The 23,742-nt window shown below is 43.3% G+C and overlaps 1 protein-coding gene across 1 annotated transcript in view; it reads left to right on the top strand.

Moving 5' to 3' along the window:
* XRN2 (5'-3' exoribonuclease 2) overlaps positions 1 to 23,742 on the top strand; it is an 89,783-nt gene that overhangs the window by 42,547 nt on the left and 23,494 nt on the right. Inside the window, exons 18-26 of the mRNA XM_054022691.1 lie at positions 8,585 to 8,692; positions 8,774 to 8,863; positions 9,357 to 9,429; positions 12,914 to 12,997; positions 15,196 to 15,293; positions 15,382 to 15,461; positions 17,466 to 17,522; positions 21,973 to 22,041; positions 22,125 to 22,259. Coding sequence (XP_053878666.1) covers positions 8,585 to 8,692; positions 8,774 to 8,863; positions 9,357 to 9,429; positions 12,914 to 12,997; positions 15,196 to 15,293; positions 15,382 to 15,461; positions 17,466 to 17,522; positions 21,973 to 22,041; positions 22,125 to 22,259 — 794 coding nt within the window. The remainder of the gene's footprint in view (positions 1 to 8,584; positions 8,693 to 8,773; positions 8,864 to 9,356; positions 9,430 to 12,913; positions 12,998 to 15,195; positions 15,294 to 15,381; positions 15,462 to 17,465; positions 17,523 to 21,972; positions 22,042 to 22,124; positions 22,260 to 23,742) is intronic.

Here is a 23,742-nt window from a genome sequence, read left to right as displayed (position 1 = left end):
AGGGTGTGTTCCCTGTTTAATTTTTGTTAGTGCTATTTCAATATGAAAACATGATATGTAAGTGGGGTTATATTAACTAAATACAACATTTATTACCAGTTTTTCTTGCTCATTAGATCAGTCTGCTAGGTCACTGATTTTAATTTGTGTTTTAAAATGAAATTCTCCATTTAGAGGTGGAGGATAGAGTGAACAGTGTTTTAGGTTTCAGGAAATCTTGAAAAGGCCTGGCATCTTCACTTGTATGTAGGTAACGAGGCAGGGTGCTTGCCATTCTTTAAATTCTGAGATTGCAGGACAGCTAAATATGAAGGCTAGAAAACATGTTTGCGAGTTGTAGGCCAGAAATTCCTGTTCCCATAAAGATGCTATTTCTTGTGCAAACAAACATTGTTCATTTTAATAATCACAATCTTTTTTTATCTGCAGTGGACTTGTGCGTAGGCTAATTGCTAACTCTATCTGGTTTATTTTTAAAGCATAGCTTCTAGAAACTTAAGCTGAGTAGATGAATTTGCCTTTGGTGTGACCCAGTAGGGCCGTTCTTAGGAAAGTTCCATCTAGCCCAGTGTCCTGTCCTCTGACAGTGGCCAATGCCAAGTGCCCATGAGGGAATGAACAGAACAGGTAAATATCAAGTGATGTCCCCCATTCCCAGCTTCTAGCAAACAGAGGTTAGGGACAACATCCCTGCCCATCCTAGCTAATAGCCATTGATGGACCTATCCTCCATGAATGTATTTAGTGTTTTTTTTGGTTTTGTTTTTTAACTCTGTTAGTCTTGGCCTTCACAACATCCTCTGGCAAGGAGTTCCACAGGTTGACTGTGTGGTGTGTGGAAAAAATACTTCCTTTTGTTTGTTTTAAACCTGCTGCCTATTGATTTCATTTGGTGACCCCTGGTTCTTGTGTTATGAGAATAGTCTCAGGCAAAGAGCCCTCCGTTAGGATATGAAAAGGATCACTTTACACTTGAAGAAGAAATAATGCTCAGGGTGACAATAGTTTAAATGTCATGAAATTCACTGGCTTACCGATAAACTGCATCAGAGGAAGAATAAAAGCAGAAGACTAGAAAAAATAGTGGTGTAAAACCATCTAACGGACAGCAATACAAAAACTTCCTGTGTCCATTTGCCTCAATTGTAAAGGAAGTCAAAAGTAGTACCACAGTTTCCATGACATAATTTGCAAATTCATGAAGGCAAAGCCATTCTGAAAAGTGAACAGAGTAACCAACCCAGCAGATCAAGTCTCGTTCACTTAACATGCTCTTGTCCTTCTTCCCTGTTAAAATCCCATCAAATCAGAGATGGTCTCACTAGACCTGTGGAAGACCATGAAGCTGAAGTTAGTTGCTTTTAAACCGATTAGGACTGTGGCATGCAACCTAGTGTCTCAGCATGTGTCCTGTGTCTGGAGCAGCAGCATACTGACAAGTGAATGGATCAGTAGGAAAGAGAACCTGTGCTTGCTAGAAGGACTGAACAGTTTTAAGATTCAGCGGCTAGCCAAGCAGTCAGAATGACTTTTTCTGCAGCTAACTCTGCAAGGCTTCCCACCTTCTTCAGGGATTTGAGACCACTTCCATTCTGTAAGTTTCATCGCTTTCCATAGGATTTCACTCTGCCACTCTGCAGATTTCACTCCCTTTGATTATCAACAGCTGACAAAAGTATCTTTTTCAGAAACACAAAGATTAGATTTAAAAAGGGAGCACAGACTTTTTTTTATGCTTGCATCTTCAAGCCTTTTAATGGACAGCCTCACTGAAGTAATCTCTTCTATACCCAGCTTGTTAAGACCTGTTCCAAAGTAAGATTCTGTGTGCTGAAATGATCAAGAAATGTCAAGGTTTAACTGCTCCAGACTGTTCAACGTGTGACTGTTGTTCAGGTTGACTGCAATCTCATTTTGAGTTTTATACCTAAAGAAGTAAAGGCATATGTACAGGCAAAGTAGAATGATATACAATGCTCTGATCAGAGTTTTAAGTAGGAAACTTACTTGATTTCCAGAAATACCTGTTGTGAAACAGCTATCCATAGTTACAGAAGGCAGCTGCTGTGTGTGCAAGTCCTTTTTGGAAATAGTTGTGTTTGTGAAAAGCGGCTTTCTATTTCTGAAGAAATCAAAATTCTCACTTGCCTAATAGATTCAGATTCAGTAACGTCTGACCAGCTTCTATAAAACTGGATATTGGAAATGTAGCTCAGTAGTAGTACCTGTCTTTTTCTGTGCATACTTTTTTCCTCTGCAACATCTGAGAGCATCTGCACCGGGGGTTTAATGTGCTTCAGATTCACACCTGAAGTTTATTTGGTTTAACATTCCTGAGTGTCCCTATGTAGACATGCCCTTAAATGCATAAGAGCTCTCATTAGCATTGCTTAATACCCACCAGCAAAGAAAATGTAGACTTGCAGCAGGGGACCTAGTTTCTGCAAGGAATCAAGTGGCTTTTTTTTTTTTTTTGTGGTCTGCCTTTATTGCATGACCACAATCCACCGTGCTGTGGCATTACCCTCATTGGATGCAGTTAGTATATTGCTTCTGCACATGGACGCGTGGCTCCTTGCATCAGAGCTGTGCGTATTCACCAGGAGTATTTGTTTTGGTGCACAGTGTGGAGCACCATGGGTACCTATCTCAGTATGCAACTGGCAACCGTCCAGCAAAGTGTCTTTTTTGAGAAGTTTTGGCAATGTATAGTGGGGCAGAAACAAGTTGTGCAGGGGTGACTGGGACTCTGGAGTCAAGTTCCCAACTTGCAGCTTTCTCCGCTCCACAGTATACCCATAATTTTAGCTCCTATTTTGAAAATCCCATGAGCCCACATGGGATTTGTCACTGTCTGCCATCTGACAGAAGCATGGAGCCTGAGCAGCTCTACATTATTGTCATGAGCGTTACAAGCACACGACTCTCATTCCTTAGTATTTGCAGATCCTCAAGAAGAGCCATGGGGAACATGATGACAGTGGGCAGATTGCTGTGGGATGTAGCAAGAACCAATTCAAGGCAGTTGGTGGTGGTCATGGAGTGCTGCTTCTGGACCTGAGAAACTAGCAGTGACTGGTGGGATAGCACTGTAATGCAGGCTTGGAATGGTGAGCAGTGGCTGCAGAACTTTGGGATGGGCAAGGCCACATTCCTGGATCAGTGCGCTGAGCTTACCCCAGTCCTCCAGTGCCAGGACACCAAAATGGGAGTTGCACTGACAGAGGAGAAGCAAGTGGCGATTGCACTGTGGAAACTTGATAGTGGATTGCAGCTGGTCAGTGGGAACTCATTTTATATTTGGAAAATCCACCCTGGAGGCTGTGGTCATGCAAGTGTGCAGGGGCATTAATCATCTCCTGCTGCACAGGACTGTGACTCTTGGCAATGTTCAGAACATAATGGATGGATTTACAGCAGTGGGGTTCCCAAACTGCAGTAGGGCGATAGATGGCACGCACATCCCTATTTTTGGCACCAGTCCACCTTGTCACAGAGTACTTCAATTGACAGGCTATTTTTTCTATGTTGGTGGATCGCTGGGGACTCTTCAGACATCAGGGTGCATGATGCTCACATCTTTAAAAGTACAGGTAGGGTTACCACACGTCCGGATTTTCCTGGACATGTCTGGCTTTTTGGGCTCCAAATCCCCGTCCAGGGAAAATCCCAAAAAGCCGGACATGTCCGGGAAAATCGGGACATGTGGGGCCGGCGGTGCTGGGCCGGGGGTGCCGAGCGCTGGGGGCCGGCGGGGCTGAGCACCGGCAGGGCAAAGCGCCGGCGGAGCCAGGGGGGTGCTCGGCCGGGGGTCCAGGGGCTGGGCCGGGGGGTGCTGAGCGGGCTGGGGCCCAGGGGCCGGCGGGGCCGGGGGGTGCTCGGCCGGGGGCCGGGCCGGGGGGGTGCCGAGCGGGCCAGGGATGTTCGGCTGGGGGGCCGGCGGGGCCAGGGGGTGCTCGGCCAGGGGCCGGGCCGGGGATCGGCAGTGCTGGGCAGGCCGGGGGTGCTCGGCTGGGTGCTGGGTCCCGGGCCGGCACCCCAGGGCCCGAGCCGACCCAGGCTGGAAACGCTGGCGGGGCCAGCCTGGGCCGCGCCTCCTCCCCCCACACACCGCCTTACCTGCTTCAGGCTTCCCGCGAATAAAATGTTCGCGGGAAGCAGGGGAGGGGGCAGAGTTGGGGCGGGGACTTTGGGGAAGGGGCAGAGTTGGGGCGGGGGCATGGCCGGGGCCGGGGCCTGGTGGAGTGTCCTCCTTTTGGAGGCTCAAAATATGGTAACCCTAGTACAGGACTGTTCAGAAAGCGACAAGCAAGGACTTTTGTTCCTGACTGGCAGATTACAATTAACGATGTTGGAATGCCAGTAGTTTCTGGGAGGAACTATCCTACCCTTTGTTCCCCTGGCTTATGAAACTGTACACTGGCCTCCTTGACAGCGCCAAGGAGAGATTCAACTACTGGCACAGCAGGTGCAGAATGACTGTTGAATGTGCTTTCGGTAAGCTGAAGGGGTGCCAGCATTGTTCTCACTGAGATCCAGTCTTGTGAGGAAACAGTATCCCAGTGGTTATAACCGCATAGTTGTGACCTATATAATATCTGTGAAGCAAAGGGGAAAAAGCTCCCGCCGGGGTGGAGAGCAGAGGTGGTGCTGAGTTTGAACAGTGAGACACAAAGGCTATCAGAAGAGCTCAACTAGGAGCTATATGGCTCAGGCAGGCTTTGAAAGAACACTTTTAAAGAGCTACAGTAATGCGTTGTGGTGTACTGTGCTCTACCTGGCCTTGCAGTTTGGAGGCCTGTTAGTTGTGTGGTGCTTGGTGTACATCTATGATGATTATGCTGCTTGTCATTGATCCTATGAGTTGTCACAGTCTACAATAACAAGTGGGTGTGGTCACTGCTGGCAGGCATTCTGCAGCACCAGTTGGGAACTCATAAAGATGAATTATTTTCCAAACACTAGTGTTATTGAGTAATGAAAACTTTTAAAAAATTCTGTGCAAGTTAAAAACAAATACATTAAGTTCTGTTCCATCAACTTATTATGACTTTAAAGAAGGGGAAGGAACACTCATTTCCATTTTAGCTACACATGTCAACTGTGGCACACTCAGGTCAGTATGTGAAGCTGTGGCTGACCTTAATGTCCTCTGGTGTGGAGTGATGTGGCCCCCTGATGCCACATGGAATGTTTGGGCTGGTGTGGAATTTGTGGGGTGCTACATTGGAATGCTCCATGGACTACAAAGGGAAGAAAGCCCATGACTGTTGAAGCTGTAGGTCCATAAGAATCTGCAGCGTCTGTGTTGGCGGCTGAAGAAGCCCCATTATGTCCTGGTGCTTCTCCCTCTTCTTTTCCTGCACCTTTCTCCTGTCTGCTCTTTCCTTCTCCAGGTGGTCTGCCATTTTAGTCCTCCTGACCCTCTGTTCATGCTCCAATGCAGCACTGGCTTGCAGGATCTTGCTGAACATGTCATCCCGAGTCCTCTTCTTTCTCCTCCTTATAACAAGACATGATTATTGATACCACTTCTTTAGAGTGCTTGTGTACGGTGTAATTCACAGCTCCAGCCATGGTCAGTATGGTCTGCTGGGGTGAGAGGAAATGAGGGAATTGCTAGGTTGCATGAAACTTGAGTATCCGACAATGGCACTGAATGCCAGCACCACCTTCCACAGGCAGTGGGGATTTTCAGTGGTATCTGACTCCTGACGCCAACACAGGCAAAGGGAGCACAGTGGCTGCTGGTATCTTATATCCTATATGCCATGGCCTAAATGCTGCTACCCTGTGTACTGTAGTAGTGCCTGACAAAGTAATTGCTGAGTGGCATGGGAAAGTGGCTTACAGTGGAGGAAGAAATAAGGCTGCCATCCCTAGAAATCTTTTGGGAGAGGATTACCAGACACCTCTGTGAAAGTGTTTCATTGCGATCTCTCAGGAGGATTCAGGAGACATCCATGTATACATAAACTGCTCCGCATGGTCCCCTTTCCTAGCTCTACAGGGGAATGAAAAGCAGATAACACTACCTCTTTGTTGTACTGCTCTCTTTTCTAGTACAAGTAATCGAATGAAAAATTAAGAGCTCTGTCCTGTCCCCATCCTCCTCCTCGCTGTTCACACCAGTGGCCCTTGAGTTAGGCTCTTCATAGCTATTAGCAGTGGTGTGCAGGGTGGTATTGCATAAAAGCAGCCAGTCTGCAGCTTGGCATCGGATCATTTGGTGCCTTCTGATATGCCTGCCACAGTTCCTTCACTTCCATGCAGCACTGCTGCTGATCCTTGTCATACCCCTTCTCCTGGATCCCCTGTACAATCTGCTTGTAAAGTCACTGTTTCTATGGCTGGCCAGTAGCTGTGCTTCCACAGCCTCTTCTCCCCACAGACAGGACATATTAGATCTCCTGGGCCTGCTCCGGGCCAGTGCACACCTGGAGCACGTAGCCGGCAGGATCAGTTGGGCAGTTGCACATAACAGTGGAGAGCTGCTAGGTGTGCTCGCCAAGCTGGACAATCAGGAAAATTCCTAGGGTGTTAAAGGGGGAGGAAGGAAGAGCAGGGGGCTGCTGGTGTCTGTGACCACTGGATAGAAGAGTTCACAGTTGTGACCAGAGTGGTCAGTGTTGGGCACTATGGGACAGCTAGCTGCTGGAGGACTGTTAGAGTTGGCACAGGTAAAGTAGTGTCTGCCTTCACACTGCACCAACCTCAGCACATGGATCGTGGCTCAGTGCCACTCGGGAAGGTGGGGTCAGCATGTCAGCGTAATAGAGAGCTTACATCAGTGGGAGACCACAAGTGTAGACACTTGCACAACTAGGTCTGCACCAGGCAGCTTATGTGGACCTACCTCTGTAGTGTAGTCCAGGCCTGAGTTGCAGCTGCCTATTTTTTGTGTGAAGCTGTGTGGCTGGTTTGCTGGAGAACTGAGTGGGGAGTAGAGCTTCACCCTCGCTTGTGGGGCCCTTCTTGAAGAGGGGGATTCTTTCACCTGAGTCCAATACACTTCTCTCAGGACTGTCTTTAATTGTGCAAAAAGAACAGGAGTACTTGTGGCACCTTAGAGACTAACAAATTTGTTAGTCTCGAAGGTGCCACAAGTACTCCTGTTCTTTTTGCGGATACAAACTAACACGGCTGCTACTTTGAAACCTTTAATTGTGCAGGTCTCTGTGCTAAGCCCTGCTCCAAGCCAACTGCCTCTCTGTTTAGTATAGCAGTGTGGATTCTTAGAACTCTTAATGTCCATTTCTTTCCTCTTTACTTTTTTTTAACCAATATGTAAATTAGGTGTGAATGGCTGCCAGTGTGGCGTTCAGTATTGCTGTGATTGTGCAACCCAGGCAAAGGGCAATGTGAATGATAAATGGAATGAAGAGATTTATAGGAGGAGATAGTGACAAAACTGAAATTATATAGTCTTGAGAGAAGATTTAAGAGGTGACTGAAATATTTACACCTAGCTAAGGGTTATAAAACTAAGCTTGCTGTATCTAAGGAGGTAAGGACTCGTAAGTTAGTTCTTTTGGAGCAGTTTTCATGTTCTACTCCTGGGGGAATTCTGCACCACTGCTCAATGTAGATTTTCATTTGTTTCTCGCCCTGGAGATTTAGTGCTACAGAGCTGCTGGCCACCACTAGGCGCCACTAGCCCCAGCATTGGCCTGGTCTACACACTATTGTACAGACACAACTAAAGGTGTGATTTTTACACCAGTTTAGACTGCTGCAGCTTGTCTGGGTGTAGACACTTTTTATATCAGTTAGGCTGGTGCCTACCAACTTACTGGTGCAAGTTTAAACCAAACTAACCAGTTTTAAACCGGTAAGAGTCCTCCTACAAATTCCACTACTTTAACCAAACAGGATATAGAGCCTTGCTCTACACTGCACAGTTAGGTCGATGTAAGGCAGTTTGTCGATCTAATTATGTCAATGCACACAATACAGCCTTGCTCCCGCCCATGTAAGTGCCCTATGACACTGACAAAACTCCCTACGCCTCTCAGGGAGGTGGCTTATGTCAGTGTAGTTAGGCAACTGTGTCAATGTAGACACTGCATTACTTACATTGGCTGCTGGCTGTCTTTTTGGTCAATTTCATGGCTCCTTGCTTAATAGAAAGCATAAATCTCTGACATTAAACAATATGCACGTTGAGGGCCTGTGAGCTGCTTTTGATCCTACTTACCTATGTGACAAATACATACTTGGGCTCTGGTGCTTTAAGCTTACTTGCACGTAGAGTCCCATTAACGTCACTTACTGCTCACGTGGAGCAGCTACAGGCCTCGGGCAGTGCTCTGTTTTGTCTGTTTTCCCCACCCCGGCATTTTTAGTAAAAGTCAGGGACAGGTCACGGGCTTCCGTGAATTTTTGTTGATTGCTGCAACCTGTCCCTGACTTTTACTAAAAATACCCTTGACAGAATCTTAACCTTATCCATGACACATGGCTATAACACTGGTGCTCACACTGGGTTAAGTTTAGTCATCGTTAGATAGCCACTAATAGGATACGTGACTATTTATCTCTTCTGAGCTGTATCATTTATTAGTCTCTTGTCTTGCAAAACTAGGGTTGTGCTTCCTGGAAGTGGTACTATCCTTTCCATTATGCGCCATTTGCCTCTGACTTCGAAGGTATAGCAGACCTGCCCTCAGACTTTGAGAAGGGTACAAAACCGGTAAGAGACGTTCATTTATTATTCTGCCTTTTAATAGGTTATTGGAAGTCACTCACATCATTCCCTTTTTTGTTTTGGCAGTTCAGACCACTTGAACAACTCATGGGAGTATTTCCTGCTGCTAGTGGTAACTTTCTACCACCAACATGGCGGAAGCTCATGACTGATCCAGTAAGAATAGTCTTTCTGTTACTGGTTTGTCTTAAAGGAATAATACTGACCAGGGAAAGTAACAGTTTTACTTGTCTGGTCATACAGCTTTGTGAAACGTGAATCTTTTTGTTTCAAATGTTTGAATATATTAAATGACTTTTCCTGGCCCTATTTCCATAGAGCCAAACCAAAATCTCCTCTGCTTCCAATAACTCTGCAAATTATTTCAGGAGTGGAAGCCTAGCTCCATTCTCCTGAACTCCCACAAAATCCTACCCTGCTTGTCTTGTTTGGTCAGTCCTTGACTCTCTGTTGGGTTTGTGGGGTTCCCCTGCAGCCTTTTAGCTTGGATGGTATTTTATAATACAGTGTATTCCTTTTTCATTAGCCATATTAAACAGTTTTGTCTTAAGCAGGACCAAGAACAGAGAAGGTTCATCCAGCTCTATGCAGACTTGTGAATCCACTTCCTAATTGTTTTTAATGGTCTTCTGATTTTTCTCAAATGCAGGAATCAAGTATAATTGACTTCTACCCTGAAGATTTTGCTATTGATTTGAATGGGAAGAAATTTGCTTGGCAAGGTGAAATTTAAGATCTTTTTCTATTTGAACTTGAAACCTTAATCTTCGTATTGGGGGGTGTCTGAAAAATGTGAACAAAATAGGAAAGGATTTTAATTAGATAATGATTAATGAGGTTTACTGTCATATTTGAATGCATTATTTAAGGAAGGAAAGAGCATTTTACAGCAGATATAAAAAAATAAATAAATTCATGTGAAGAGCCAATTATGATTCAGTAACTGATCGAGGATTAGCAATGATTAATAGTAATTTTAGCAGTCATTCTGGACCAGTTAATTTTGGCCAGAAATAGATTAATCATTTTTCTGTTCTTTATCAGCCTTACTATATAATTATGTCTTTTGTCTCCTTTGCATTTAATTAATGGACCGTATTCCGTTCAATCAGTAGTTCATTAGTTCCTTGTGAACAATGCTGTAGGCAATAAAGAAACATTTCAGGTACATACAAACTAAGAATGAAGAAATAATGTATAGTACTTAATGTACTCTCTTTTGCCTTTGAAGTATCAGTTGTATTATTCTGTCAATATTTAAATGTGGAGTTTTGCCAGTTAAATACAACATTGCCCTCCCATGATACCGCTAGGCAATTACGTGCTCTCCGTCATTGTAGTGTCCTCCCAAGTGTCCAAAAATAGAAATAACAAAACATCCTTTTTTTCCCTAGTTAATCTAATTCGTATAGAATAACTCAGTTGGTTTAGTTGGTCTATTAATTCTGGATGCTGCTAATGATTTTGCTCTAGAAGAAATGGCTAGTAATGATTCCTATGCATATTGCTTACATTAGACAATAGTGAGGAAAAAATACAAGTCCCCGTGGTGCAAACGGTTGTGCAGAGACCTTTCCCCATGCTCTGGAGTGTGTTACCCTCCAGATCTGAAACTAGATCTCCGCTGTCCTCTCCCTTTTCTCCTCCAGTGGGTTCATGCACTTTTTCTGACTCACCACCTTCCCATCTGTAGCCCCCTCCAAGTTTATGTGGGCATGATAGGGCCTGGAGGAGGTGAGACCTGGTTGCTGTGTAATGGAGGGAGCTGCTCAGGTTTGCAACAGAGATTGGAATGGTGTTTGTGATGGAAATTCAGGGTGTCTCGGTCAGGTAGTAGCAGTGTTCTAGATGCTGCTTGAATATGGTGGATCTAGAGCTAGACTGAACTTATTCAAAGATGATGCCCAGATTGCAGGTCTGAGAGACTGGGAAGATGATCATGTTGTCCATGGTGACAGATCATCAAGGGATGGGGCAGGACACAAGGAGCACAGTTTTGGGTAAAGACTTGGAAAACCATGAGAAGATGTCAAAAAGACAGGCAGGGACGTGGGTTTGAATGGAGAGTGAAGAGGTAGGTTTGAGAGTTATTTGCACAAAGTTGATAGTCAAAGTCATGCAAGTGAATAAGATTGCCACTGAGGGAGCACTGAGAGAAATGGAAGATAGCCTGTGGGATAGTTACCAAAAATTGACAGGAGATAAAAAGAACCTTCCAAACGAAACTCTGAAAGTGTTATTAGAGAGGTGTATTTTATCATCCATCCTCTCCTCTTTATTAGGACATAGGGAATATCCATTTATAGATCCTCCCCTAAGGGATGTCCAAACCACGTGCTCCTCTGCAGCTGTCAGCTTTCCCACAGCCCTTAGTTTAAAAACTGCTCTATAACCTTTTTAATTTTAAGGACCAACAATCTGGTTCCATTTTGGTTTAGGTGGAGCCCATCCTTCCTGTATAGACTCCCCCTTTCCCAAAAGTTTCCCCAGTTCCTATTAAATCTAAACCCCTCCTCCCTACACCATTGTCTCATCCATGCATTGAGACCCTATAATTCTGCTTGTCTGTCTGGCCCTGCTTGGCTCATTCTAGCCGCTTTTCACAGTGGAGTGCAAAACAGTGGGTCTTCGTTCAGCCATTCTACTAACTATAGGTGTAGAAATCCCCTTAACAATTAGTCTCTTGCAGTTTGTCCTCCTAGTTGTTACTCTTTGCACATATGCACCCTCCCCCTGGTTCTGATCCATTCAGGGAAGTGGACTTGCTTGTTTTGGAGGGGCATGATGTGTTAACCTTGAGCAGAACTATGTAAAGGATGCTTATGTGGTAATAGGTACCTGGAACACTGCAATGCCATGTGTTACTATAAATCAGTTTTTTAAGTCTTATTTCTGAAATTGTCCAGTTTTAAAAAAATTAATTCAGTTTAGCGAAGTAAATACTAAAGATTAAAGTTTTTAAATGAAATAATTACTTTAAAAAGTTAAGATTCCTGTATTAAGTATATAGCATTTCATTTCTGTCTTTCGTGGAGTATGGTTATAATCAGAAGTGACTAAAATTGGGATTCCATGTATATTTTCTGACTTCTGTATACTACTTTATTAAAATAAAATTAAATGTCAGCATTGCAAACACAACATGAAATCTGAAAATCAAGCTATTCTTGTATATAACATACAATGTTAACATGTAAAAATAGGTGCAATATAAAAATTGTCCCTAGGATTGCTGCTCTCACAATCCAGGGATGCTGCACCTGTATTCCCCCTCCCACCAAGGGCACCGCTTTTAGGCTCCTGAGACCTGTATCTCTGCCTTCTCACTGGGGTTTTTCCAGGCTGCCAGTCCCCTTCCTACAGGGATTTCTATAGAAAGTCAGACTGACAGAGCAGTCCTGTTTTGCCCACCCTCAGAGGCTTTCAACAGTGTGATTAGCCATTGTTTTAAGTTACCGCACAGCTTTTCCTAAGCAAGCACACTTACTCTGAAGGTGACAGCATTACAGAGAAAACATTAAAACAATAAAAGAACCTGCACGCATGTTAATCAGCTTATCAGAGATCACTCCTCCCACCCCCATTTCCACAAGTGCTCTGAGCAGTGTCAGTCCTTCCAACCCTTCCCTGAGGCTTGGGGCCTTCCTTTTGGATAGAAGCTCCTGTCCATTTGCTGGATCAGAAGGACGTCCCGGAGTCATTTTAAACTCAAGCTATTTATCTTTGTTGTCTTTGTCCTTTGGAGAATCCATTTTAAACTTGTATCGGCAAGTCTCCCTGGGAGGGTGGTACCTGTCTGGAGGTGTTACAACCTGAGTGAATTTGCCTAATCGCCCCAAACTCCCTACTGTTCTTAATTCCTGGACGGGCTCCCCCATGGAATTATATGCAGTCCTTGGCCCACAATGATACAAACTTAATGTAGTAAGATACTGTAGAAAATTGCCATATTTGTCAAAGCTCCTTGTGTGGTGGTGGATTTTTTTTTTTAATGCTTTTCCTAAAGTGTTTGGAAAATTCTGGAACAAACAGGAATTAAAAAAATTCAGTGTTGACTGAATCCTTTTGACTATTGCTTGGGTTTTTTTTTCTCCCTTTCAGTGGAAAAATTCAATTTAATCTTTCGTTGTTAAACAGGGTAACTTGGTGGCTAAGCTCAATGACTCTGAAAGTTGGGCATCAATACTAAGAGCTTGTTTTAATTAGGTGTTGCTCTGTTGCCGTTCGTTGATGAGCGCCGTCTGAGAGCTGCTCTGGAAGAGGTTTACCCTGACCTCACTCCCGATGAAAGTAAGAATTAGGATATTTCATTATGATGACTGTGATCGTTAAGGCTTTCATTATTAGTGTACTTATCTATCATGCAGTATTAAAACTCAAATGAACAGGGTATAATAGATGGCTGCTATTGATTTCCTTATGTCAAACTGCAACCTTTGCTCCACAAATAATTCAGGGGCTGTTAATGGAGTGATCTTTGTTGTAAAAACAGAATTATCAGCCTTCACTTGCACTTATTAAAATTAAGCAGATTCCTAGCAGAATTTTAACAGGAAATCTAATTTTCAGGTTATTGTATGAAATGATTCAGCTGGTACGCCCTACCTGAATGAGTCATTGCTAGAGGAACACATTTTAATCAAAAGAATGCACTCAATTATTTTCTGTGGTGAGACTGGTAAAACCAAATGGGGATACACTTGTCCTCTGTCCAGTTTGTGTCCAATCAGGATACAGGAATTTTCATGACCAGCTTCTAAGCTCCATATAGGTGGATTCTTCCAGGTGAGGTGCCAGCTCAAGGTGGCTTTTTCAGCCTGTTTCTGTTTTCAGGGTGGAAAGCCAGGATAAGAAGCTGGGAGGAGGAAAAAAGCCAGCCAGGAACTATAGACTCTGCCCTGGTGTCAGTGCCACCCTTCAGCTTCCTGTTGTGGACCCATTTAGGAACAGAGTTCATCAGGTCCATATTGCTACAAGCTTCCCTGGTGGCTTCAATATGACTGGGAATGGGGCTGGTGCAGGTGCTCTCACAGCAGTTCAGGAAGCATACCTCCATAGGGCGGGACATCTCTCAGTTGGCCACCATGCCCGAGTACAGGAGGAGGAGGAAAGTAGTTTGCAGGAGTATGTCAAGATTACCTTTTCCCTCCCTAACCTCCTGGAGAGACTAAATCCAAGAGCCTTATTCTGACTCAGCCAAGCTTATGCAGTTTCCCTCCCGATGCTCCAAAGGGGGTAGGTGGGAGCTTTATCTTCCCCAGTCTAAAAATCTCCTCCATACAGCCTCCTCTTAGCTTGCTTTCTCTTCTGTCCCTCTTCCGTCCTGTGCTGGGACTCCTGTACCATAGGTGCCAGTTGTAACCTGTGTTTATCTCCCCCTTCCCCTCCAGGGGATGAATCGACCAAAGAATGGGAAGGCTCTATCTCTTCCCTTTCCCAGTCTTATCCCCCTTTTAGAATTTACAGGTGGTCTCACTAGACGCATGGACCTATCCAGTGTCTCATGACATTGACTCAAATCTCTCCTATTAAGCAAAGGATCCACAAAGAAAACTAATTCAGAGTCCTTTCCATGCATCTCACTATCATCCAGATAGTAGTGAAAGACTGCTCTGTCCTGAACCCAGCAGCTGCCACTGAAGGTGGATTTGGTAGCGCATCTCACTCCAAGCCTCTTCCCTCTGGCACTCTTCTTGAACAGAGGTAAAAGCACTTGGGTGCAAACAATACCACAGAGGGGAAAAGTGTTGCCATCCTTGGAAAAAAATCCTGAAATTTGGGTCAGTCATCAGAGGCCCAGGGAAGCCTAACACGTGTTTGAGCCTACAGAGACACAAGTCCATTCTCAGACCTTTCAGCAAATCCTCTGCTTCTGGATGCCAGGGGAGAAGAATCTAGAAGCCTGCGTTCAGATCCTAGTCATGGTGAAGAAATTACTTTTATGGGCTAGTCGGGGAAAAGATTGCCTCCCTAGGACCTCTCTCTGCTTTCATATTGCTCTGCATTTCGGCCTATTGGGTGGAAAGTTAGGGCATACTAACACACAGGTTAAGCGCAGACTAATTTATATTTTGCAGCTTTGCAAGTCATTAACCAAGGAGACTGCCTCCACAAAGCAGATCGTCAGAGCTAAGCAGGAGCTCCTAATTCTGATTGGATATCTCCTTCCTGATGGACAGAGGATAGGGCCACATTGATTTGTTTGTACAAGTGTGGTCACACCATTGCAAATAATTAGCAGATAAGAAATATTTCCTTGATTGAGACCCATATCCCCCTGAAAAGTGCAAGCCATAGAGAAGAATTTGGACTTATATCAATGGAGTGTGCATTATAGTCTCTCCTTAACAGAAATGAAACTTTCAGTAGAGAATTAGTGAGCTACCGCAGACGCCTGTCAACAAAATGGTGCTGTCTTGGCATATATTGCTGTTTTAAATCTCCTTCATGCTGAATTATCATGCTATTTTCCCTTTCTCCTATTCTAGACAGAAGAAATAGTCTTGGTGGCGATGTTATGTTTGTTGGGAAACATCACTTGCTTTGTGACTTTGTTTTAGAACTGTACAAATCCAGTAGCACAGAGGTATATTACATTTGTTCTAAGGTTATTGCATTTGTGGGAGGGAGTGGTGTGGTTGTCTGCTTCAGCTGAAAAATTATTTTTTCAATAGCAAATGGATATACCCGCTGAACTGTGCCATGGAATCCAGGGAAAACTTACTCTGAATGAAAATGCAGTTCTTCCAGATCAGTGAGTATAGCTTTCAGTCTGAGTTGTTTGCTGCTGAAGGATACTTCCTTTAGCTGTGTCTAAACTAAAACAAAACTCCCCCACTCCTCAACAAAAATCCAGAAAAGTCTGACGTCTCTAAATACTTGTCTTTGGAATTAAGTACTGATTCCATTAGAGTTCAAAGCAGGTTGCTTGCTATTATCCATATAAAACTTCAACTAGTGTTTATGGTTTTCCAGTCCCATTGCATTGCTTTGCTTTGGAAGGGTTTGGTTTAAGAGCTCTGGAAGGTAGTGGGCTTTAACATGCTCGAGAAAGTGTCTTCATTACTTATGAAATCAACAGAGGTCATCCTAATTTCATTATTTGCCTTCTTATGACTGGTCTTATGTATTTGATATGAAGAGAATACTGTACACCACGTACTATATGATAAAACTTTAACAGGTGAAGAGCTGGGGTGTGGGGGGGAGAGATCATAAGTGGGCCTACTGTCTTCAATAATCTTGTGGTGTTTGGGTCTCTGATCATCTTTCAGTAGATTAGGGGAATCTTGTTCCAGTCTGATGTTGAGGTTGCAGCCCTGTGTGCTTTATTGGATCATGCCCATCGAAATTTTATATCATTTGTCTTCATACTATTGTTGAATTCACTAGAGAATAACCCAGAGAAAAGCATGCTTAATTTTCTGTCTGGGGCCTAGCAGTAAATTAGGAGCATACCCTTTTGATGTGTAATTTTTAAAACATTCATTAACACTTAGCTTTTTAAATGATGTATTAAGTTAGTTTGTGAAACCCATGTAAATAAGGTACTGAAAGCTCTGATAAACTTTGATTAAACACAAGAGGGAAGCTCCTCTAAGAATAACTTCTTCCCAATCACCCTGATTTGTGTTGATCAACTAATGTAACTTAAGCAAGAGTGGCTAATATAGATTCCCACTCCCGGGTCATGTAAACATTGAGGAATTGTATCAAAATTTCCTGCAAATTTAAAGCTGCACCGGAGGGAGCGGTAGTGCAGGTGAGGCTCTGGAAGATTGAATGCTAAGCAGTTGTGGGACCTGTAGTGCACTCAAGGCACCGAGTTATGGAAGCACTGGCTACACGAGTCCTCTCATAAGTCTATCATTGGTGCAGCTGTAAATCAGTGGCAAGTTTTTGCTAAAATTTCCTAGCATAGATGCAGCCCAGGAGAAGGGCTCTATTGCCATTTTATACTTAGAAGTATTCTCCTGGAATTCATTATTTTCTGAGGGTGGTAATACACACTTGCCTATGCGTTGGTTTACTGAAGCTGCAGTTTTTGGTCCAAAGGAACTAACAAGTAGATGGTGATCACCGTGCCCAATCAGGGGGTGCTTAGCACTTGTTGATGACCTAAAGGTTGATCCAGTAAGCTATATAGTATTCTGAAATTGATCACAGGCAGGAGTATGAAGCAGGGAGTGGGGCTTTTATTGCTGTCATCTTCAGAGAAGGAGCGTACTTCTGATTAATAACAAAGGCAGTTTCCTTCTGCGTGTCAAGTTGTTGACTGCTTGGATTAAAGGGGCACAGTTTAGCTAGCTTATCGGGGAGAGGTGTGATAGAACTGTGCATCCAATGTAGTCTACTTTAATTAGAAAGGAAACTTGCATCTTTTGGAAATTGCTGTTAAAAAGTATCAGAGGGGTAGCCATGTTAGTCTGAATCTGTAAAAAGCAACAAAGGGTCCTGTGGCACCTTTAAGACTAACAGTAGTATTGGAGCATAAGTTTTCGTGGGTGAATGCATCTGAATTCACCCATGAAAGCTTATGCTCCAATACTTCTGTTAGTCTTAAAGGTGCCACAGGACCCTCTGTTGCTGTTAAAAAGACGTAAGAACAGCTAGCCATTGTTTACATTGTAAAGCGATACAATTCTTCAAAACTTCAGTTTGTGTGGGTTATAGACTGCTTTGTTCAAACAGGAACGTGTGAATTATAACAGTCTCAAATTAGGGAAAGTGAAGTTGGTAATTTTTTTCCTTTCATTAGGACAGTAGAGTCTCCTGTTCCATTGTTGCGTGATCTGACACAGAATTCTGCCATCAGGTGAGTTAATGTTGTGTGAATGTACTGGTGGTTGTGGAGTGTTTTGTTTTTCTGCTTACTGAAATGTATCAATCCAGGCCCAGTGTAATCTGGGGTTCTGTAGCTGTTGAACTTGCTACAGAATCAGCCCCTTGTCATAGATTGCTTCAGAATCTAATCTCTTATGCATGTGAAGAAAACATTAAAGTTAACCAAAGATACAAAATGTTGTTAACTTTACCTTGTGTCCTGACATGAAGCATGAACTTTGTCATGGTAGGTTGCTGAACCTGAGTTGTCCTTCAGACAGTATAAACAAGTAAAAATACATCCAACGTGTTATGTTAAAATTTTCATTTGCATTTTAAAAATATTGCAGGAAATACTCATGACATACTGCTTATATGGTGCTCTATCAAACTGAATTGATTTTTGTAAGGGTAAAGATCAATAAAGTCAAATTGACAGTATCCCTTTTTAAAGTTAAACTGCAGTGTAATAGGTTGGTGTCTCGGTTCTTTGGTCTGTCCCTGATCTGTAAGAAACCCTTCCTACAGCTTTTCCCGATAAGGTTGTCCTTAGGGTTAAACTGAAGAGTAGTTCTAAGGGTTTGTTCTCCTTTTTACCTTAACCAGGGAATTTTCCTTCCTCTGTGACTCTAGGGCTCTTAAGTTTTACCTTAATAGGGTAGCTTTTTAGAAAGCCACCTACTGCTTGACACTTTTTGTAGCACCATGCGCTATGCAAGGTCATCTGAAGTTAACATTTCTCAGTGAGTCAAACCCAGTGTCAGTCTGATGTGGTCTAAAATGTTTTTCCTCTGTCTGGGATTCCTTTCCTTCCACTCATTCACTTTAGACATTGTTGAGGGCTTAAGCAAACCAAAGGGCTTACACCAATGGAGTTATGGTATAACAGACTTTCTCCACTTGGGTTTCTTTGTCCACGTCTTTACTCTCCCCAGGGGGTCTGGTGGCAAAGTTTTATTGCTTTTTTTATAAGAAGACCCTCCAAGAGACCAAAGCCCAGAAGACAAAATTAATTTCCCTGTCTTGGGGAAAGGCCCCCAGCCATCCCGGCCCCTTGACTACGTGATATTCTGCACCCTTCCCAGCAATCATATCCTAGCAGTTCCAAAGTGCTATGTGGATTTACCACCCACCCTACACTGGGTACACTGGTCTCAGGTCCTAAATAGAGGCAGCAGTCTTGAATTACTGCCCTCCCTAGATCACTTCCTCTCCCTGAACACTCAAATTCCCAGTCCTATAACTGTATTCTTGGCAGAAAATGCTGGAATAAGGCACTGCCAGAGCCACATGCTCCCCTGACAGGCCTTTAAAGGGCTGTTATACCACAGTACAGGCATCTTCTGAAAACTCCTTTGGTCACTAGATCCTGAAGGCCATTTCCCTTATTTTATTAAAAATAAAAATAATAAATACATTGTTGCTGGAAGCTCATTCTCTTTCCTGTATCTTTTCTGCTGTTCTGACTTAACGCCTTCATTTGATGATTAAAGGGAGTCTGTCTCCTCTTCTTAGTCTTCTATGCCTTTTGCGCTATGGCTTTCTCTGTCCCTGTAGTAGAGCCATAGACTGACAGATGGCTAGGAGAATGGGACCACTTTTCATCTGTAAATTAGAGTCCTCACAGAGAATCCCTCGGCTAATGCATGGCAGTCCTCCTGTATTCTGTCATTCCAGCTTTCTCTTTGAGGCTGGTGGCAACTGGTAGTGTTTATGGGCCTACTTTGAATGCATAGGGTTGCATCTATGTGTGCAGGGCCCGACCAGTGATGTTGGCACAGATTGACAGATGTCTTCTCAGAGAAGACCAAGTGACAGAAAAAACAAGTATCCCACTCATTGTGAAATCTTCACCTGTAGCCACATTTCTTTTGATTTGCCTACTTTTTGTTGCAGCATATGTAGGAATAAATGTTGACTTTGCCTTAACCATGATGATCTTTATTCATCATGAAGTATACTATTGTCCTCCCAGAACCATACAAATCTTCCAAGGGTAAATCTTTAGTCACAAAAGATTGAATTACTCATGCACTTGACAGTAAATTGATTTAGAACCGGAATGCTGTAGGTCATTCTGATTTACTTTAAGTTGGTGCATTACAATAGTGGGTGTCTAATGCTGCACCTGTAACCTTTCACTTCTGGAGATATATAAAATATTTGAGATAGTGAAAATCAGTCATGGTCTGTATACTCCCTAGTCTCAAGTGGGGTATAGCATGGCTCAGTTAGATAGGACTATCTGCTTGCAGGCAGTTCAAGACTGAAATATCCAGGATGTGCCTGTTCACGATATTATTAAAAGGACAACATGCTCAAATGGGATTTCGGTTACTTTCTAGTAACAAGTTAAAAGTAGTTTCAGGTACTACACCTGCCTCTGAGCGCCCTCCCCCCCCCCCCCCCCCCCCCCGCCAGATTGTAGTAATCACATTTTTTCTGCTGTAAAGCCTTTCCTTCCTTGTTGCGGTGCTCCTATGAGATACCAAAGGCTTTGACCCTGGTTTGTATCAAGACCCATGGCACCACCCTGCAGTTCTTTCCAGCCACCAGAGCATGTAGTCAGAATCCTTCTAGCCTCCAGCTGTATTTCCTTCTGACATGTTTTCCTTGTTGAAAACAAACATTTATTATCGTTAGAATAGATTTATTGCTGTTGCAAGGTTTCCCTCTTAATTCTTCTTTTTCATTATTCCTCTCAGTGCGGTGGGTACTCTGCATTGTCATAGGGTAGCCAGTGAGATAACAGGTTTCAAATGATGCTCTCCATGTGATTCAACAATGTCTATGCTGGACCCACACATACATTGCCTCTGATGCCTGGGTGAAGCTAAGCTTCTCAGCAGGTACTCTGTATGTCACCAAGGGCCAGAAGAGATGGGAATCTAGGCTCTGGTCACTTCTCATGCAACAGCTCTACAGAGTGATTCAATTGGCACCAGACCTTTCTTGGTTAAGGCCACGCCAGAGTGCCATATCCTCAGGTGTGCCAGAGCTGTGCCCAGCACACTTGGGGGGGAAGGGGTATACCTTTTCACCCCACCCTCCCCAATTCCAGGGGCTGTTCCACTGGCCCAGGGTAGCCAGAACAGTGTGCTCCCGTCACCTTGAACAGCTTACAGTACTGAGTCTACAGAATGCCACTGAAGCCAACTTACATATCATTGTATTGGAACGTCAGGCAGCTCAGTTGGGAATTGGGGCTTCCTTCATCAAATGCAAGGGGAAACGGTACTATTCCATGGAAGAGTGTCCCACCAACCCTTTCGCTAGCTGGCCAGAAGATTCTTCCTTGAGTGCACTGTTGGCCCTTTCTTTCAGTGCTCCCTCCCCCTCCCTTTCCAGAGGGAAAATATGCAGATACAAGAATATTAAATACTGATTAATAAAAAGACTTTCCTTTATTTACTCTCTATTTTTTCTTGCTTCCTTTCCTTGTTTATTATTTGTATTCACATAGCACCTAGGAGCCCTAGTCAGTGACTAACACCCCATTATGTTAGGTGCTGTACTAGCACAGAACAGACTGTCCCTGACCAAGGAGCTTACAGTCTAAGTCTCTTTACCTCTCAGTCTGCCCACCAAGCAAGCATTACATAAGAATGTCCCTACTGGGTCAGACCAAAGGTCCATCTAGCCCAGTATCCTGTTTGCCGACAGTGGCCAATGCCAGGTGCCCCAGAGGGAATGAACAGAGCAGATAATCAAGTGATCCATCCCCTGTCGCTCATTCCCAGCTTCTGGCAAACAGAGGCTAGGGACACCGTTCCTGCCCATCCTGGCTAATAGCCATTGTTAGACCTATCCTCCATGAACTTATCTAGTTATTTTTTGAACCCTGTTATGGTCTTAGCCTTCACAGCATCCTCTGGCAAGGAGTTCCACAGGTTGACTGTGCACTGCTAAGTTCTGCTAGAATGTGAAATACCGTGTGTGGGAACTTCAGTCCCCTTCTTTTCCTTAGGTGCCTGTGGATGTGCTGCTGCACCATAGGATTGTTTTCACTCTATTGGTACATAGGATCCCCGAAGATGAGCTCTAAAACGAATGATCTTCTTAGCTAGAGCTTTGGCTTGGGCCTCCCATGTTTAAGGGCTTGCAAGGTGTCCTTTCCCTATTGCATGTGGGACTAACAACTCCACATCCATTTCTGGGCTGACATCTAGTGCAGGGATAGAGGCATCCCTGAAGTATATTGGGACCTGTTTGAGCCAGTATATCCCATATGCCCTTGCCTGCACTTTTTGCTGGAAGTTTGGGGATGATGGATAAACAGCACTCCAATAACTTGGCTATTAGAAAAAATAATTCAGATTAGTACGCTGCATCACTTCTGTAAATAATGCAGCAAACTGCTATTTCATTAGGATAGTTTGATCTTACTTATCAGGCCAAATGTATATCCGGCATAACTATCTCAAATGTTGTTTTTCTCTTAGTATCAATTTCAAAGATCCACAATTTCAAGAAGACTTTGTTTTCAAGGCTGTAGTGTTACCTGGAGCAAAGTAAGTAATTGTCATCTTTTTCCTTCATTTTTATAATGATGCATAGAGAAATAAACTATTGTTCTCTTATTTTTAATATTCAGAAAACCTGCACCAGTTCTGAAGCCAGGTGACTGGGAAAAAACCAACAATAATGGTAGGCCTTGGAGGCCCCAGCTTGGTTTTAATCGAGACAGAAGGCCAGTTCATTTGGACCAGTCGGCATTCAGAACTTTAGGGTGAGTAGCAGTGAAAACACTTAGTGAAAGTAGCAGTCCTTAACTGCTTTGCTGAGATGCCTTCTATCTTCCCTTTTTTAATAATAAAGGAATATACAATGATCTATGGTTAAAGTTGGTATTTATATATAGGTCACTTAATTATATATTGAAAATCAGTACTGATGAGAGTTACATTTTCAAAATGTTCTTAAATACTTGAATTTTATAGTAGGCTTACATTCTTCCGTTTGATATTTTTTCTGTAAAGTATTTCTAATTGGCTTTCCTGCTGTGTTTCTTCAACTTTTGCTTCTTCAGTACTCCTTTGAAGTACTGGAGATTACAAGGAGAATATTACACAGAAGTAATAGTTAAGATTGTGTAACTAGAACTGGGATGTCTTCCATGTTTTTGTTTTCTTAAATGACGTTTGTTCAACGTTCATGTGGTCTGCCATAATCAATTTGATTTTGAACAAAGATGGAAGTCCGTTTACCAAGTTTAACTGGTGATCCAAAATTCCAAATGATTTTTCTGAGTATTTAGGAATCCTGCATAGTAATGCTGCAAGCAAAGGGATTGATCTGAAATTATACATCAGAAACAAATGGTTAGGTTTGTATTTTTCTAAGCTGAGATGCACAGGCAGGCATGTATAATTTTGAATCTGCTCATTGGGGAGAATGAGTAGCGCTAACAAGCCACTATTGAGTATTATCAGTGTAGAAGTACAGAAAATGCTTTAAAGGGGGTTAACATTAACATTACCAAACAGCCAGTTCAGACTGTCCCAACCGTTTGGACAGCTGGGCTTCAACCTCTTTCTCAAGGAGGAAGACAAAGGCACTAGAGATAGATAAGAGGCTTGGGGAAGGGAGAGAGACGGCTCTTGTAGAAAGCTAGGAAAGTGGGAGAGACTGTCCATTGAATTGTGGCCTGGAAGAAAGATGAGGAATGACAAGTTGCAAGCAACACTCTTCCTCCCATTCACACCCCGGGAAATAAAATTGTTTCGCTGCAAGTGCACATGAATCCCCTTCCCTCTTGCCATGCTTTACGGTCACAAAACGATAACTATGTTGAGAACATGTCTTATTAAAACATTAATTAAAAATACAAGAAAATTCCAGAACAAACCAACTTCAAAATCTTAGTGAAGGTACTTCTACACAAAAACAATGAAACAGCTCTTAAATGTAGCTGCATTTTCATTTTTCTACAGAATACGTATGATAGTTACCTAAACTTTTACACTGTTTGTGCAAACCCCTTCCCCCTCCTCCCCAAAAAAACAAAAAAAAAAACCCTTATTTTTCTTTGGCAAGCTGTGGTATAAGAGAATTTTCACAGTAACCAACTAGGTCATAAAAATGTGAGCTTCGTTCATGATGTGCATGGGACCCTTACAGGTGGTGAATTACTGCACTGTTCATGAGCATCTCCATCAGTACACTGGAGAAGCTGTAGTATTTGACTTGGTAGCAGCTAGTAAGATGACATT

This window comes from Malaclemys terrapin, chromosome 3 (genome assembly GCF_027887155.1).
Source record: "Malaclemys terrapin pileata isolate rMalTer1 chromosome 3, rMalTer1.hap1, whole genome shotgun sequence".
Lineage (NCBI taxonomy): Eukaryota > Metazoa > Chordata > Testudines > Emydidae > Malaclemys > Malaclemys terrapin.
Note: the sequence above shows the minus strand (reverse complement) of the source record. Positions and strands in the feature narration are given on the sequence as shown.